This window comes from Zootoca vivipara, chromosome 7 (assembly GCF_965207765.1).
Source record: "Zootoca vivipara chromosome 7, rZooViv2.hap1.1, whole genome shotgun sequence".
In the NCBI taxonomy this organism is placed as follows: domain Eukaryota; kingdom Metazoa; phylum Chordata; class Lepidosauria; order Squamata; family Lacertidae; genus Zootoca; species Zootoca vivipara.
In genome coordinates, this window is record NC_142590.1 from 5,087,551 (window position 1) to 5,101,685 (window position 14,135).

The following is a 14,135-nucleotide window of genomic DNA, read 5'->3' on the forward strand; positions in this document are numbered from 1 at the left end:
TACAGATGGCCTAGCTTCTTATTAAGAGTGGTTTTCCATACTTGCTTCCATTGTGTTACCTCACAAAAAAAAGCACAGATACAGAGATTTTGGATATGTAGCTACATAAATGTAAGCAGTGAGTCAATTAATTTAGTCAATAAGATAATTCTTTCCATTCTGGCAGCAATCATTCCAATGGTTTATTACCAATATATTGGTGGGTGGAAGACTGCAACCACTAAATCTTCCGAATCATCCCTGTCATGCAACCAATTCCTGTGCTTTGGAAAAGCTTAGCAACTGGTCAATTGCACTTATATACCGCTTTTGTACTAAGGCACCCAAGGCGGTTCACCGTTTTAAAGGACTAAAGCAGATGGTACAACTTGTAAAGTTGTCAGGCAAGGGAGGGGACAGTGTGACTGAAGCAAGCCTTGATGTCTGTGCCTGCCTTCCTCCTCCTCCTCCTCCTCCTCCTCCTCGCCCTTACGGCACAAATGCTCAGGTGTGGCCGTGCCTAGCACACTGGCATAGTCACAAATCATCACATCAGTGCAACATCACAACCACAATGTGCGATTCTTGATTTGCTGCAGCAACCCCTGCGCCCGGGTCAAATTGGTCTACTTGCTGTTACAGATCATCTTCTCTTAGCTTATCTTACAGGTATTACTCTAAAGCAGGCATCCCCCAACTGCGGCCCTCCAGATGTTTTGGCCTACAACTCCCATGATCCCTAGCTAAGAGGACCAGTGGTCAGGGATGATGGGAATTGTAGCCCAAAACATCTGGAGGGCCGAAGTTTGGGGGTGCCTGCTCTAAAGTGTAAAATGTTTTGTCAAAACAGAGCATGTGGGCGGACACCGGCCAACTGAGTTGGGTGCCTTTCAGATTCGAGAAACCATGTAAGTTCACCAGGTACACCGGCTTCAACTAGATGTGTGCTCCTTTTTATGTTCTGTGTAGATTGGATTTCATAAAGAACTCTAAGAATATGATTTTTAAAAATCTTTATTTATAAGTAATAAGGATCTTCCCAGGATTACAGTCTGTGGCTAAATTATAAACTTTGCTAAACAACGTGAAATATTTCTGAAATATTTCAAGATCCACAGTATCAAAATTGGCAATCGTATAGAAATGCATTTTTTCTAACAAGCATAAGTAATTAGACATAGTGGTCAAAAATAAAATTTGAGCAGAATGCAGAAGCAAACAAGACAGGTACTAACTTGATTACAGCAGAATTTAAAGCTTTCTTTAAACTAAGCTATTTATGTTTCTGTCTGTAAAGAGTTATTTAAAAACAAAAAACCAACAAGTTAGATACTTGGGACCCTGTATAGTTTTAGTGAAATTTGTGTCTCCTGGACTTCTCAGTATTTGTTATTTAAAGTGTTTTTATAACAGTTTTTGTAGTTATTCATTCTCCCAAAATCTGATAACCATTTTTAAACTGGAAGTTGAGAAACACTTGTCCAAGACTCTCCTCTGTACTCCAGGCTCAGTTGGGATTTAAAACCAGGCCACTAGATAGAAATCTAATTATTGACCCACATTTGCTTTCAGTGCGACTTGGAACCAATATAACCACTAAAGATTACAAACCTTGGGAAAGCTGGAGGGGGTGAATGTGAGGGGAATGGCAGGAGGGTGTTCGTGAGCAGCACACACCCTAGTAAAGCATATACAGTATACAACATTAGATACCAGTAGGTAGCCCTGTTGGTCTGACGTAGTCGAAACAAAATAAAATAATAAAAATCCTTCCAGCAGCACCTTAGAGACCAAGCTTGTCATTGAAGAAGTGTGCATGCACATGAAAGCTCATACCAATGACAAACTTAGTTGGTCTCTAAGGTGCTGCTGGAAGGAATTTTTTTATTTTGATACAACAGTATAAGCCCCTTTTTAGTCATACTTGAAATCAACATTAGGTGGTGCTATAACTAAAGTTTTACACATGGCTTGGCAAACTTCTGTCAGGGCTGAGTCACTTCAGGCTGCAGACAGGCTTAAAATGACTGCATGCTTCTCCACAGCACAATATCTGCACATAGAAAACTACATGTCCATGGCTGTCAACCTCCGGATTTGAAGATAAGGAAATCCTATTGTGCTGTCAACTCCCGGATATGAAAGTAAGGGCACTGAATAAGGGAATTTCCCTCCAAAAAATGGGAAAGTTGACAGCACTGTACATGTCTGAGAGGAGTGTTCCCCCTTCGCAAGGCGTTTGGGGCAGGAGGACATGGAGGAACACTTGTACAGGAGTATGAAATGGTACTGTTTCGTGACTTACTAGAGAAACAATTTCTCAAGTGAAAAGAGGGTGGGAGAAAAGGGGATGGAATAGAGCCAAAGAACAAGAACGGACAGGGGCGAAACAGAAACCCGCTGAAGCCTGCCTCATCTGCGTTGTGCAGCAGTTCTGGTTTCCAGTGAGATCTCACATGCTCTGTGAGATCTTGCAATATTTCAGTCAGATCATGTGAGATTTGGTTAGATCTCGCCAGAAACCAGTGCTGCTGCTGGTGGCGCCACTTCTCTGGCGGCAGGGTGGGGGCCCCACCTCATGGTCTTTTGCCGCTTGAGGCACTTGCCTCCTCTTGCCTCATGGACGGGGTCGGCCCTGAAAAAGGGCAAATAGAAAGCTAGAAAGGTCGTGTTTTGTGTAAGAAAGGCATCTTTGAGATACAACCGCATCATTCTCAGCAGCGCTTGAGAGTTTGATACGGTTGGATTTTGGTGACCTGACAATTGTCTTGTAGGAAACACCATGGATAGGAAAATATGTTGAATTAGCACCTTGGGTTTTGCAAAGCTACATCTCAGAAATCATAGCACAGCAGACCCCCAATCAGGCCCTTGTTGAGCAGAATAAGCAAAGCCACCCGAGAGAGAGAGAGGAGAAAGAAAGAAAAGAGATGGTGTGGTGACTTCTTTGTTTTCTCCGGCAAGGAAGCTGGATGGCAAGAAGCCCCTTCCTTGTCAAGAACATGGAAAAATTGGAGGGCTGAAATGGGCCCTCCTGATCCATGGTAGCTGTCAGAACCAGAGGCCACTACAAGCAGAGGGAGCGTCAATAGACATGGCCCTCCACAAGAAGAAGAATTCTAAACCAGCCCTTAGTCTCCGACCTTATTCTTTTCCAGGCATCCCCAAACTTCGGCCCTCCAGATGTTTTGGACTACAGTTCCCATCTTCCCCAACCACTGGTCCTGTTAGCTAGGGATCATGGGAGTTGTAGGCCAAAACATCTGGAGGGTCGCAGTTTGGGGATGCCTGTTCTTTTCAAATTGCACTCGGAGTGCAGCGCAGGTTCTGTGCTGATCCCAACCAATTAAACCAGATAATTCTTCTGAGGAAGCCTGTAACCATTTGTATGTGATTATAAATGTACTAAAATAAGCAACCCAAGGTTAAATGGTTACATGATACAGTAATGCATTGCCATGCTTCACTTGACAAGCACCACATTTCATCCATTTTAAACCCTGGGCTCCTTCACTGCTAGAGATCTTCTTTTTCTCCCCAAGATTGGCTCAAAGCTTCGAGAGCGTGGGCGGAGCTTCATCTCAGTGTAAGGGATGGAGAACAGGTGGCCTTTCCATGGCTCCCAGTTAATTCCCTGGAAAGAGAAAAATAGGTAATCAAGCATCACATAGGAAAAAGGGGCACTGCCCTGAGCTATACCAAGTCAGACCACTGGCCTGACCCTGTCGACTGCCTGGCTGTGGTTCTCTGGGGCTTCAAACAAGAATCTTTTCCAGCTCTTAACTGGAAACACCTGGGATCTTTTGCATTCCAAAGAAACTTCTTGAATCTGTGGGCAAAAAATAAAACTCCTGCCCATGTTTATAGTAGAAATAATACCATTTCAACCACATTATTTTTCACTTACTGTTATGGCCTATAACAACCTCACGGATTAGATCCAGTCCTCAAACCTTTCAATAGGTGTTGATAAACTGCCATGTACCCCATCTACGTATGAAACTCTCTCCCGGTACAGATCAGAGTGCCCCCAAATTATATTAGGCATCAGCTTATTTTTGCAGGTCTTCAGAGCACAGGTGGAGAACCTCTGTTTGTCTAACTGTCTAAAACGTTTCCGGCTTCAACACTGGGGTCATATCCTATTGTTATCATGTATTACTGTGAATTGTGGTTTTAATTTCACTTTTATGTTGCATTTTATGAATGTTGTTAGCTATTCTTGTCTCTGTATGAGGAAGGGTGGAAAGAGGAGGAGGAAGAAAAGTGTGCAATACTTTTGAGCATAGTAATTCTGAGTGATCAAAGGATTTCACACACACTGTCTTGTAACCTAGCAAGGTAGGTCAATATTATTAGCCTCTTATTCTTTGTGCAGGAAGAGCTTGCCAAAGGCTACCAGCTGGCTGTGAGATTCAACCTGGGGAGGAAGAGCCTTTCCTGAGTCATAGTTGTCTCTGAACCACTAAGGTACTGCACTGCTCTGTGGCACCTCTTTCTCCATAAATCTGCTGCAATGTGCTTTTCAGCAGAAATGCAGCAAAAGAACACAAGGACTCACCTTCCCATCTTTCAGGCTCATTGTTCCAGACCTCATCAGCCATTTCCTGACATATTCTGGGGCAGGGGGAGTCTGATTAAGTTGTGAGATTTTCAGTTTTCAGATTTTCCTAACAACTGCATGAGAAAACCTACTACTGTACTGCAATCCTATATACACCCGTACCTGGGAATAGGTGTCAGTGGGGCTCACATTTCAGTAGACATGCGTAAAAATGTTTTCATGGATGAATCCAATGAAAAAAAACAAATCAAACATTGCACCCCAAGGAATAACAACTCCTGATATAAATTCAGAGTTAAGAGAAGGCAGAATAGAAAGGGTTCCCATTCCATTTGTGAGACAGGTAAGGCGGTTCCAAACTTTTAATGACAACTGCAGGGAAGTGCCTCATGTTGCCAGAACTTTAGTAGGCACTTGAAAAAAAATCACACACCTGATTTATAAAAGGAGAACCATACAGCAGGTGTGAACCTGTGGCCTTCCAGGTGTTGCTGACTACAACTACCATCAGCGCCAGCCAGCATGGCCAGTGGCCAAGGATGATGGGAGTTGTGGTTCTGCAGCTTTTGAAGGGCTAAAGGTTTTCCACATATGCTGGGCAGAGTGCCTAGGACTCACCTCGCTGTGCTTGTCTTCACCATATTTCCCATTCAGATTGGCCAAGTGGCAGTTCTTGTACCACCAGCCACCATGATGTGTGATTGCGCAGTTGCTGAGAGCGATGTCGCTGTCCCTGTCCCAGGTGGTAAATTTCCAGCCATTGTGGTAAGTCATGGCATCCCCTGAATTGGGGGGAGAAAGGCAGCATTAGGACTACGGGGGTCCTGGCTTCATTAACACCCGAGTGCACCTTGGTACCTGAAATCAGAGCTGCGAAAGCCTGCCTAGAGGAATCAGAAACACAAGGGAACTTTTCTCAAGGGCCAACATGAAGATACACAACTACTGCTAAAAGGAGAGGACACAAATGCCAACTATGCAAGATTCGTATCAGCATCGGCTTCTCCTACGAAAATGTGCAGCTTAGAGGGATATTGGAAATGTAGTCATCTCATAGTGGACTTTATTCACTGCTAGTAATCCTGCAAGTAAATTATTAAAAGTATTATAGGGAATTTTCTCCTGCAGGATTCTGTAATGGCACCTTTTGTTCTTCTGAGCTGGGCATACTTCTGAGTAGGCAGACCTCAGACTGCACAGTTAAAGGAGTAACTAATAATGAAGCAAATAAATAGCTAGCAATCAATCTCTTCATAGCACCTACCACTGAAGCATCAAAAGGTATCCCTTCTGGCAGAGGAGTGGCTTTTGGGAAGCTGAAAAATCACTACACTGATGAAGTCAACAAACGACTGGAGTATTGAGAAGGGGGGCAAATATGCTTTTCTGTCAATATGCTATAGCACCTACTAAAGGGAATAATGATTTTGGTTGGAAGGGTAATGCAAAAATAATACTGGCTCCTTAAGTGCCAGGGTCATACTCAATGTATGCATAAAATTTATGTTGCCTGTGCTAGTATTGTCTCTTTACACATACTCCCACTTACATATATAGTACAATATATTGCTTCATCTATAAAACCACAACTGCATATCTCTCTCTTTGTACATGGGTCATAAAGTGATTTCATGGGGAAGAATTGCAAAGAAACTGTTAAACCAGCCTTCCCCAACCTGGTGCCCTCCAGCTTTTTTGGACTACAGCCCCATGTGCTGGCTGTGGCCAATGAGTGCTGTGGCCCAGAAGAGCAGGAGAGCACCAGGTCAGTACATAAACTATTTAGATTCTGGCCATTTTAACACCTGACAAGTTAGTTAGCTCCACCCAGTGAAGGGTGTCTGTCTCACTGCTTCTGTATCCAGTGTCAACACATGATACTGCAAGCCAAATAACGTTTCCCTTACCAGCGGTGCCTCTGTACTTCCCCACGGAGAGCCTGTATCGATCTCTGCTGGAGCCCACCTGGAAGAGGTCGTAGACAGCATAGGCAGACTCATTGTGGGTTCGTAAATCCACCCTCAGTTCATAGGGGACGGGGGCGCTACTGGTGAGCTGGTGCAGCTTTTCAAGGCCTGAAAGAAACAATTCAGAGTAAGTTTGCAGACAACCACGGTTCCAATTGTCTGTGGCCAGTAAGAAATATTTCCAGGCAACAAGGCCAGGAAGTTTTCCTGACAAAGCTAGGTCTATAAATTTCAGTATGTCTAAAGTAAACTTAGCTGTACGCCACCCATTGTTTTTGCAACATAAATGCATACCGAGAGCTCTTCGCAGGCAGATACAGAATGCAGATACAGTACCAAGCCAAAATTCCCCTGCAGGGTCTCCAAAGCCTTCAACGTAATTCCTCCAGCGCCTTCACCTTTCCTGCTGCCTGGGGGGCTGCTTCCTGCACCCGCTCCGCCAGCCTGAGCCAAGCGCAAGCTGGCAGGCTAGGGCAGTCTGATAGCCAGCTTGACATGAGTGATGAGGCAAGGTAGCTTGGAGGCAGTGGGGACACAGGTAGAGGTGGCAATGGCAGCTCAGCCACAGCTCTTGCGGGGGACTCATCAGAAGTGTGTGCTCTCCTTTGGTAAGAGACAGGGCTGGCCGGGGGGGGGAGAGAAAACTTTGAAGACCGCCCCCAGTTCCCTGCTTGGAGTCCTCCCTCCTCTCCAATCTCTGCTCTCCCTCCTTTTGCCCTTCCTTGCCATTGAGGGAGGGTGCCACCTCTACTCTACCCGCTCAGCTCCTGGCAACTGATTTGTATGCAAAGGGAGAGAAGGGAGCAGCTCAAAGAGCCCTCCAGCACGACAGGCTTCTGCCGCTTGGCACTGCCTTGGTGAACTGAGCGAGCAATGGCAGTGTACCCACCCACCCACAAGCTCCCGGGGGAGAAGGACTTTTGGGGGTGTCGGCAGCAGCATCTGGAAATTGCAAGCAAAGAAAGAGAGAAAGAGAGAGAGAAAGAGAGGGGGGAAGCATTGAGAAAGAGACTCCCCCGTCCTTTTTGTACATAGTTCCTTTCCTTCCCACTCCCTCCCTTGTGCATCTTCTCCAGTGCAGCTAGTTGGCAATACTGGCAGTTGAGCCCCTACAAATCTTGCACCCGGGGCCACAGCCCCTCTCGACCTGCCCACCCTAAGCCACTGAGCTCACTTAGCCATAGCACAGGCCAGTGCAAAAGCAGCGACACTTTTTACAAAACATGTGGCAGCCTTCTTCCCTGGTCACATACAGAATGCAGATACAGTACCAAGCCAAAATTCCCCAGCAGGGTCTCCAAAGCCTTCAACGTAATTCCTCCAGCGCTTAAAGAAGTCCAGCTGCCCTGTGTTCCGTCTCTGAAACACCTGCAAAAGCAAACAAAAACCAAGAGATAGGTCTGGTCCCCTGAACACAGGACACCAATGATAGGATGATAGATGGAAACTGAAGATAAGAAGGCTCAAACAATAGGCACAATAAGAAATACCTAACCTGATGAGACCAACGTAATTTGACCATGAATTATAGAATTCTCCCCATCTGAATATCTCTATTTTGTAACACCAATGCTTTAGTGATCCACTGTTCTTTCTTTCTTTCTTTACCTAAATATTGGCAAGACAAAGGAGATGGTTTTGGACTTTCGGAGGAAGAGAGGGGAGCTAGCCCCGTTGTATATTGGGGGGGCTGTGTGGAGAGAGTCACTTCCTTTAAATACTTGGGAGTCCATCCCTAGTGAAGACCTAACTTGGAAGGTCAATACAGCCCAGGTGGTTAGGAAGGCCCAAGAGAGACTTCATTTCCTTAGGGTCTTGCGAAAGACCAAGGTTGGACAGCAACTGATGATTTCCGTCTATTGGTCCACAATATAAAATGTTCTCTCATACTGCATTATGGTGTGGTGTGCTGGTTTGACAGCCATGGACAGAGACCCTACGGAGGGTGGTGAAGACAGCACACGATATCGTGGGCTGTCCCCTGAGTCCGCTAGATGTTATCGCGGGAGACTGTTGCCTCAGAAGAGTGAGGAACATTCTCAGGGATGACTCACACCCTGGCCAGCACCTTTTAAATCTCCTGCCCTCGGGCAGGAGATATAGAAGCATGATAAGCTGCACAAACAGATTAAAGAACAGTTTCTACCCATGGGCCGTGAGGTTGCTGAATGGAAGACAGCAACATTGCAGCTGACGTTTGGGGCTGGTGGTCGTAGGAAAGCACACAGAGTGTAATAAGGACTGAGAGATTGTGGGGGGGAGGGGGGCTTGTTTAATCTCACTGTAAACAAGTGGTACAGTGACAATAAAGTATTTCTATCTCTCTCTCTCTCTCTCTCTCTCTCTCTCTCTCTCTCTTTCTTTCTTTCTTTCTTTCTTTATTTCCATGGCACCTATGCAGCTTTTGGTTCTCCTCTCTCTCCCCACTTCAACAGGTTATCAATGAGCTCAAGCACATGTGGTTATTGATTAAATCACAGGAGGAAAAGGAACTCCTTATCCCACCAATATTCCTTTTTGTGCAGAGTTTTAACCATTGTGTACATGAAATAAAGGCAGGGAGGGGAGAGAGGACAAAGTAAACAGCATGGAGAAACCAGTTCCCAAATTAGAAATTCTCCTGGTTAAATGATAATGCAGGAAAAGGAAACCAAGGGGCAGAACCAGCCCACAAGCCAGAACAGGAAGGCCATGCAGGACACCCACTCACCCCTAACAAGGAAACTCCAAGGTAGGCTTTTTGAAGCATATGAAGACCCTACCTAACTTTCCAGGGCACACCTAACTGTGGGGTTTGTGCTTTGACCTGTGTGCTGCTACTCACCTCATCCCCCACAATACTGTCTGAATTTTGGTGCATGTCCTGCAGAGGCAAGTATGCTTTTGGTGTGGTTGGTTGCAATATGACCACCAAGTGATAGTATGCTGCATCATTCCCCTTGGTGAAAAGTGCCAAATCTATCGCCTGAGTGCTTTGTGAAAGGATTGAAAATAGAGCTGTTTAAGAGCGGAACTCACGATCCATCCACCTCCATCAGTGGCCATGTCACAGTACACCTGCAGGGGTCTGTTGACATCACCGTTCAGGTAGATGGTGTACATGCCGCTGGCAGAGAGTCCGTTTTCCTGGGTCTGGCTGCAGTCCGCAGGGAAGGGATAGTGCAAACTGACTGCAGGAGCAAAGGAGGGGGAAAGCCAAGTGAATACGTTCAAAAAGAAAGATGAAAAACAAGGAATATTTGTACAGCACTGCAATATAAAGGAGGCCAAGGCAACCGTTTCTCTAGATTTTCCAGCTTTCCATTCTTATGTTCAGTTTGCTCCCTTTCTGCATCAGTTTGCAAAAATGTTGGGGAGGGGGGAATTGTATGCAAGTTCACATGCATTTTCTGTGCCTTCCTCCTAATGCACATTTTGCACACAGCTTAATCAAATGCATTTTATACATCATTTTCACTAATGTGTGCATTTTTGTGCACTCTCCCTGTTTTTTTTATATACGGTTTTTTGTTTTGACGACTGCTTTGCAAAATTTGGAGAACCACAAATTTCAATTGATAGCTGCACTTCAGTTTGTGATGGAAAGAGCAAGATTAGGCCAAATAAATCTATCCCCTATCCTGCACAGACCACGAAGGGCGGAAGGCAGGGAGAGACCCAAAGGGAGGCATGATTGAACATGATCAAATACAGTTCCATAAACCAAAGGCTTACTGTTAGCATTTGTGTGGAACACCCAGCAGAAACTGAATTGGATATAGAATCCCTGCTGGAGGAGCACACAATCACACAGACATAATGAGTTTAGGAAAATAAGAAATCTAATATTTGTCACCAGAAATGCATGCTCGGCGGAAAATATCTCTAGTTCCATCTAAGGTACCTACAATGGAGACTTTTGCACCTGTAGAGGGAGAGCTCAAAGTATGTCTGCTGTCATCAGGGAAGCATGAAGGAGAAGGAAGCTGAGTAGGAAGGGAAACTACCAACCCTAAAGATTATCAGTCTGAAGGAAGGTCAACAAAAGGAGGACAGCCAAGAAAATCTTTAATAATAATAAAAAACTTAAATAAAAGTCTGGAGTTTCCTCTCTCTGTCTGCTCTCTCCCATGCAGTTACATCAGCCTGCAGTGCAAATTGAGCAGCATTGTGTCACTTCCAGCACTTACCTGGGAGCAAGTCCCATGGAATGCAATAGGATTTACTTCTGAGAAGACATGCATAGGATTGCACAGCATTTATATCTAGCTGTGTTTCCTTATAGCCATCTCTCCAAACCTTTGTCTTTCCTTCTCTCTTACTGTTTTTCCCACTGTCAGTCTTTCAGATTACTGTATATGCTTCTCAGGGAGCAAATGAAGGATGGAGAATCCAATTGTTCCTTTCAAATAAACAGTAGGCCTGTGACCCTGATGGGTTTGTCCATATATCTTTCTGTGTTGATTCAGTGTAGCAGATAACCCAGCATGACTTGTGAGCTCCCACTTCAAATCTCACTTGAGTCATGAACTCACAAAGACCAAATCAATGGATAGATATTATAGTAAATCTACATGGAAAACACTCCTGTTTAAGTTCGAAGAAGGGGTTTTCCCGCATAAGGTAATGGCTGAACAATCCAGCTTTAAAGCTGTCTACTTGTTGTTATTAGACAATTGTTTTGTGCTTGCCCACTTAATTCTTAAGTATGCCAACATTTTGAAAAATGGATTTGTTTGTAGCCTTTGTCAACTTTAACGTTGCCTTTGGCTCCATCAGCACACATTGTTCAACAAATTATCAAACGCCCAAACCTCTTGCCATTTTGTGTAAGGATGTCATATTCAAATACCAGTCTGAATGTAAGATTTCATCACACTGAACTCTTCTTCCACTGTATTCCCAAATCTAGTAGCATCAAACAAGGTTTTATACCAGAGCCTCACCTTTTAAACTTATTTAATAATGATGTAAACATCTGGATGAAAACAGGGTCCCTACTTTCTGGTTATGGTCAGGGATAGAAAGCTATTTATGCTTCTCTGAGCTGATGGTAAGATTCTCCCATCTCATTCCCTGTTGAGGCTTCACAGATACCCGTAGTTCGCACCCTTGAATGCGTTTTGCCACAAAATGTCTCAGGTATAAGCTAAAACCAAAGTTGTTCTTGCTCACCACAGATGAGCTCTTCCTAACTGGTCTTGATGATCAACCTCATAACTGAGTTTATTTTCCGGTTAAGGGGGTCAGCAGTCTCATCTACATTACGGAAAATTAAAAACTGGACAACAAGTATGTGGTACTTTGAAATTCTGGCATATTTACTATGTAAGATCTGAAAGTGCTGCCAGTTCCTGACCTGTTAAAACTTATTCCACTATTACTATTCAAATCTGAGATGCAAAATCATCAAATTTAGAATGTCTTCAGAATAGACTGTTAAGATATTGATCTCAGGATTCTTTTAAATACACCCATAATACTTCTCAGATCACCAGAAACAGGGGTTCAACCTCTCAAAGCAAAAATACATGTTAGATGGTGATGGCAACATTCCCTCAGCTCAATTCGGTATTGGGTTTGGCAAACAAAACTATATTAAGTTTAATCTGAGCTCAATTTGCGTTCCATTCTGCTCCTGATGACATCATCAAATACTTGGTTATAAAAATGAATGTGTATGATTTGTGATTATGGTTTTCTGTCACATATTTTCCTACTAAGATTCCGTGTGGTGCAAATTACTTCTTCCCCTGGAGACCCTGAGAAGGCGGCTAAAATCCTGAAATTTCAGGTCCAAAGACCACACTGACCTAATCCTTCAACTCCTGGCCTCTTCCCAAGCCTTCATAATATAAAAAAAATCCTCAGAAGATCAACACAGATTCATCTGGCAACGCCACGTGACCTGTTTTGAAGGCAAGCACCATCCTGGACAACAGGTCGAGGAAATTTTACTGCAGTCCCCAAAGCCTACCTGTAGAAAAGGTGGTGGCTGTTTTTCGACTCCAGCGGTCTCCCTTAAAGGCCATGATATGTATGGTGTATTTGGTTCCTCGAGTAAGGCCTTCTAGCACAAACCTTTCCTCATTAGGACCTAACCGCACTTCCTGACACACAAAAGAAAAGAGAGGCAACAATTACATTTCACTGGCAATTTGGCTCCAGCCCTTCTTGACCTTCCCCACCCAATCCCTGTAAGAGGCAGGGAGAGGGGTGATTGGCTATCAAAGGATGGTTGTGATCCACGGGGAAATGAAAAATGCAGTTTCTCTAGAGGAGGGTAGGGGAACATGTGGCCCTCCAGGTGTTGCTGGATTGCAGCTTCCATCATCCCTGACCATCAGGCATGCTGGCTGGGGCTGGTTGGAATTGGGGTCTCACAGGATCCAAAGAGCCACAGACTGCCCTTCCTAGAGGAGCAAGTCAGATGCACACAGTACTTGGTGAATAATAGTTGACGTTCATAGTTCATGGCATTCATAGAATAAGATCCAGTACTTGAAGGGAATAGGCTGTATTTATATGGGCAAGTCAAATTAAAAGCTTCACTCTCGATCTCTGAAGTCAACTGTTCTTTTTCTGCCTTTTAAAAGGCTGTTAAAAAATACTGTTTTATCTCTAGGCTGCATTTCAAGATTGCTTTTATAACTGCTGTTTCTATAATTTGCTTTTATGTGGTTTTAATGCCTCACTATAATTGTATATCATAAACCATCTTGCGTGTGGGCTGGACATTTTCAAAACTAAAATGAGTCAAAAGGGGCCCCCTGACTATATATGGGCTACATGCCAAATCTTCATGATGATTTTACAGTTATGCCACCTCTTACCAACTTTTCATATAACTTAAAAACATTAAATGCAAAGCATATGTAGCGAACAGGTTTGGAAAGTGCCTGTTTTATGCAGGTAGGAATGGCTGCGGCTTTCTCTCTGTATCAGATCTGGGTCCGTGGGTGAAAAGCTTGTGCATTGTTGAACTGTTGGCTTAGCTATACTTACATTTGCTCACATAGCAATTTACAAACTTACCTTGATAGTACCATCTGGTTCCCGATAGGTGATAAGATAGCCACTGATCTGAGCAACAGGTGGTGTCCAAGTGACCAATCCACTGGACTGTGTTACATCTGACACACGGACATTCCTGGGAGGGTCAACTTCTAGGCAAAAGACAAAGTGGGTGAAGGAGTTTAACCTGTCATATGGTTTATTCATTACAATAACTTGTATAGAAAGAAAGAGATTTGACCTCCCCATATTCCTAAGAGGAATTGAACAAACTATTGCAAGAACCATTTTGCCCTCCACATTTCCCAGAGTGGTTAGAAAGGTCAGCCTTAATTTTACCTTGTTAGGAGTATTAAAATATTTTGCAAAACAGTGCTACTATCTAAAGCAGCATCAGTCCCCCCCCACACACACACACCCTCCCCCATCCTGCTTTGCAAAAGACAATAGCAGTTTCTCCACCTCTGCTTCATGCCAGCTCTGTCTCTGGGATAGCATACAGTACATCTTATTTCCACCAAGATGCAAATTGCAACACCGTTTTTGTTATGTATTGGTGTATATAGTTTTCCCTCAGGTCCTTGGCAGTTGTTTTAGGAGGGAACTTTAGGAGGGAACTTTGAATTAGGTTT

The 14,135-nt window shown here is 44.1% G+C and overlaps 1 protein-coding gene across 1 annotated transcript in view; it reads right to left on the reverse strand.

Annotated features, from left to right (window-relative positions):
• Positions 1-977: 977 nt before the first annotated feature.
• TNN (tenascin N) overlaps positions 978-14,135 on the reverse strand; it is a 32,872-nt gene continuing 19,714 nt past the window's right edge. Inside the window, exons 8-14 of the mRNA XM_060276593.2 lie at positions 13,525-13,655; positions 12,467-12,599; positions 9,529-9,680; positions 7,782-7,878; positions 6,451-6,618; positions 5,162-5,325; positions 978-3,613 (exon numbers count right to left, since the gene is read on the reverse strand). Of these exons, the coding sequence (XP_060132576.2) occupies positions 3,473-3,613; positions 5,162-5,325; positions 6,451-6,618; positions 7,782-7,878; positions 9,529-9,680; positions 12,467-12,599; positions 13,525-13,655 (986 nt within the window). The 3' untranslated portion in view covers positions 978-3,472. The remainder of the gene's footprint in view (positions 3,614-5,161; positions 5,326-6,450; positions 6,619-7,781; positions 7,879-9,528; positions 9,681-12,466; positions 12,600-13,524; positions 13,656-14,135) is intronic.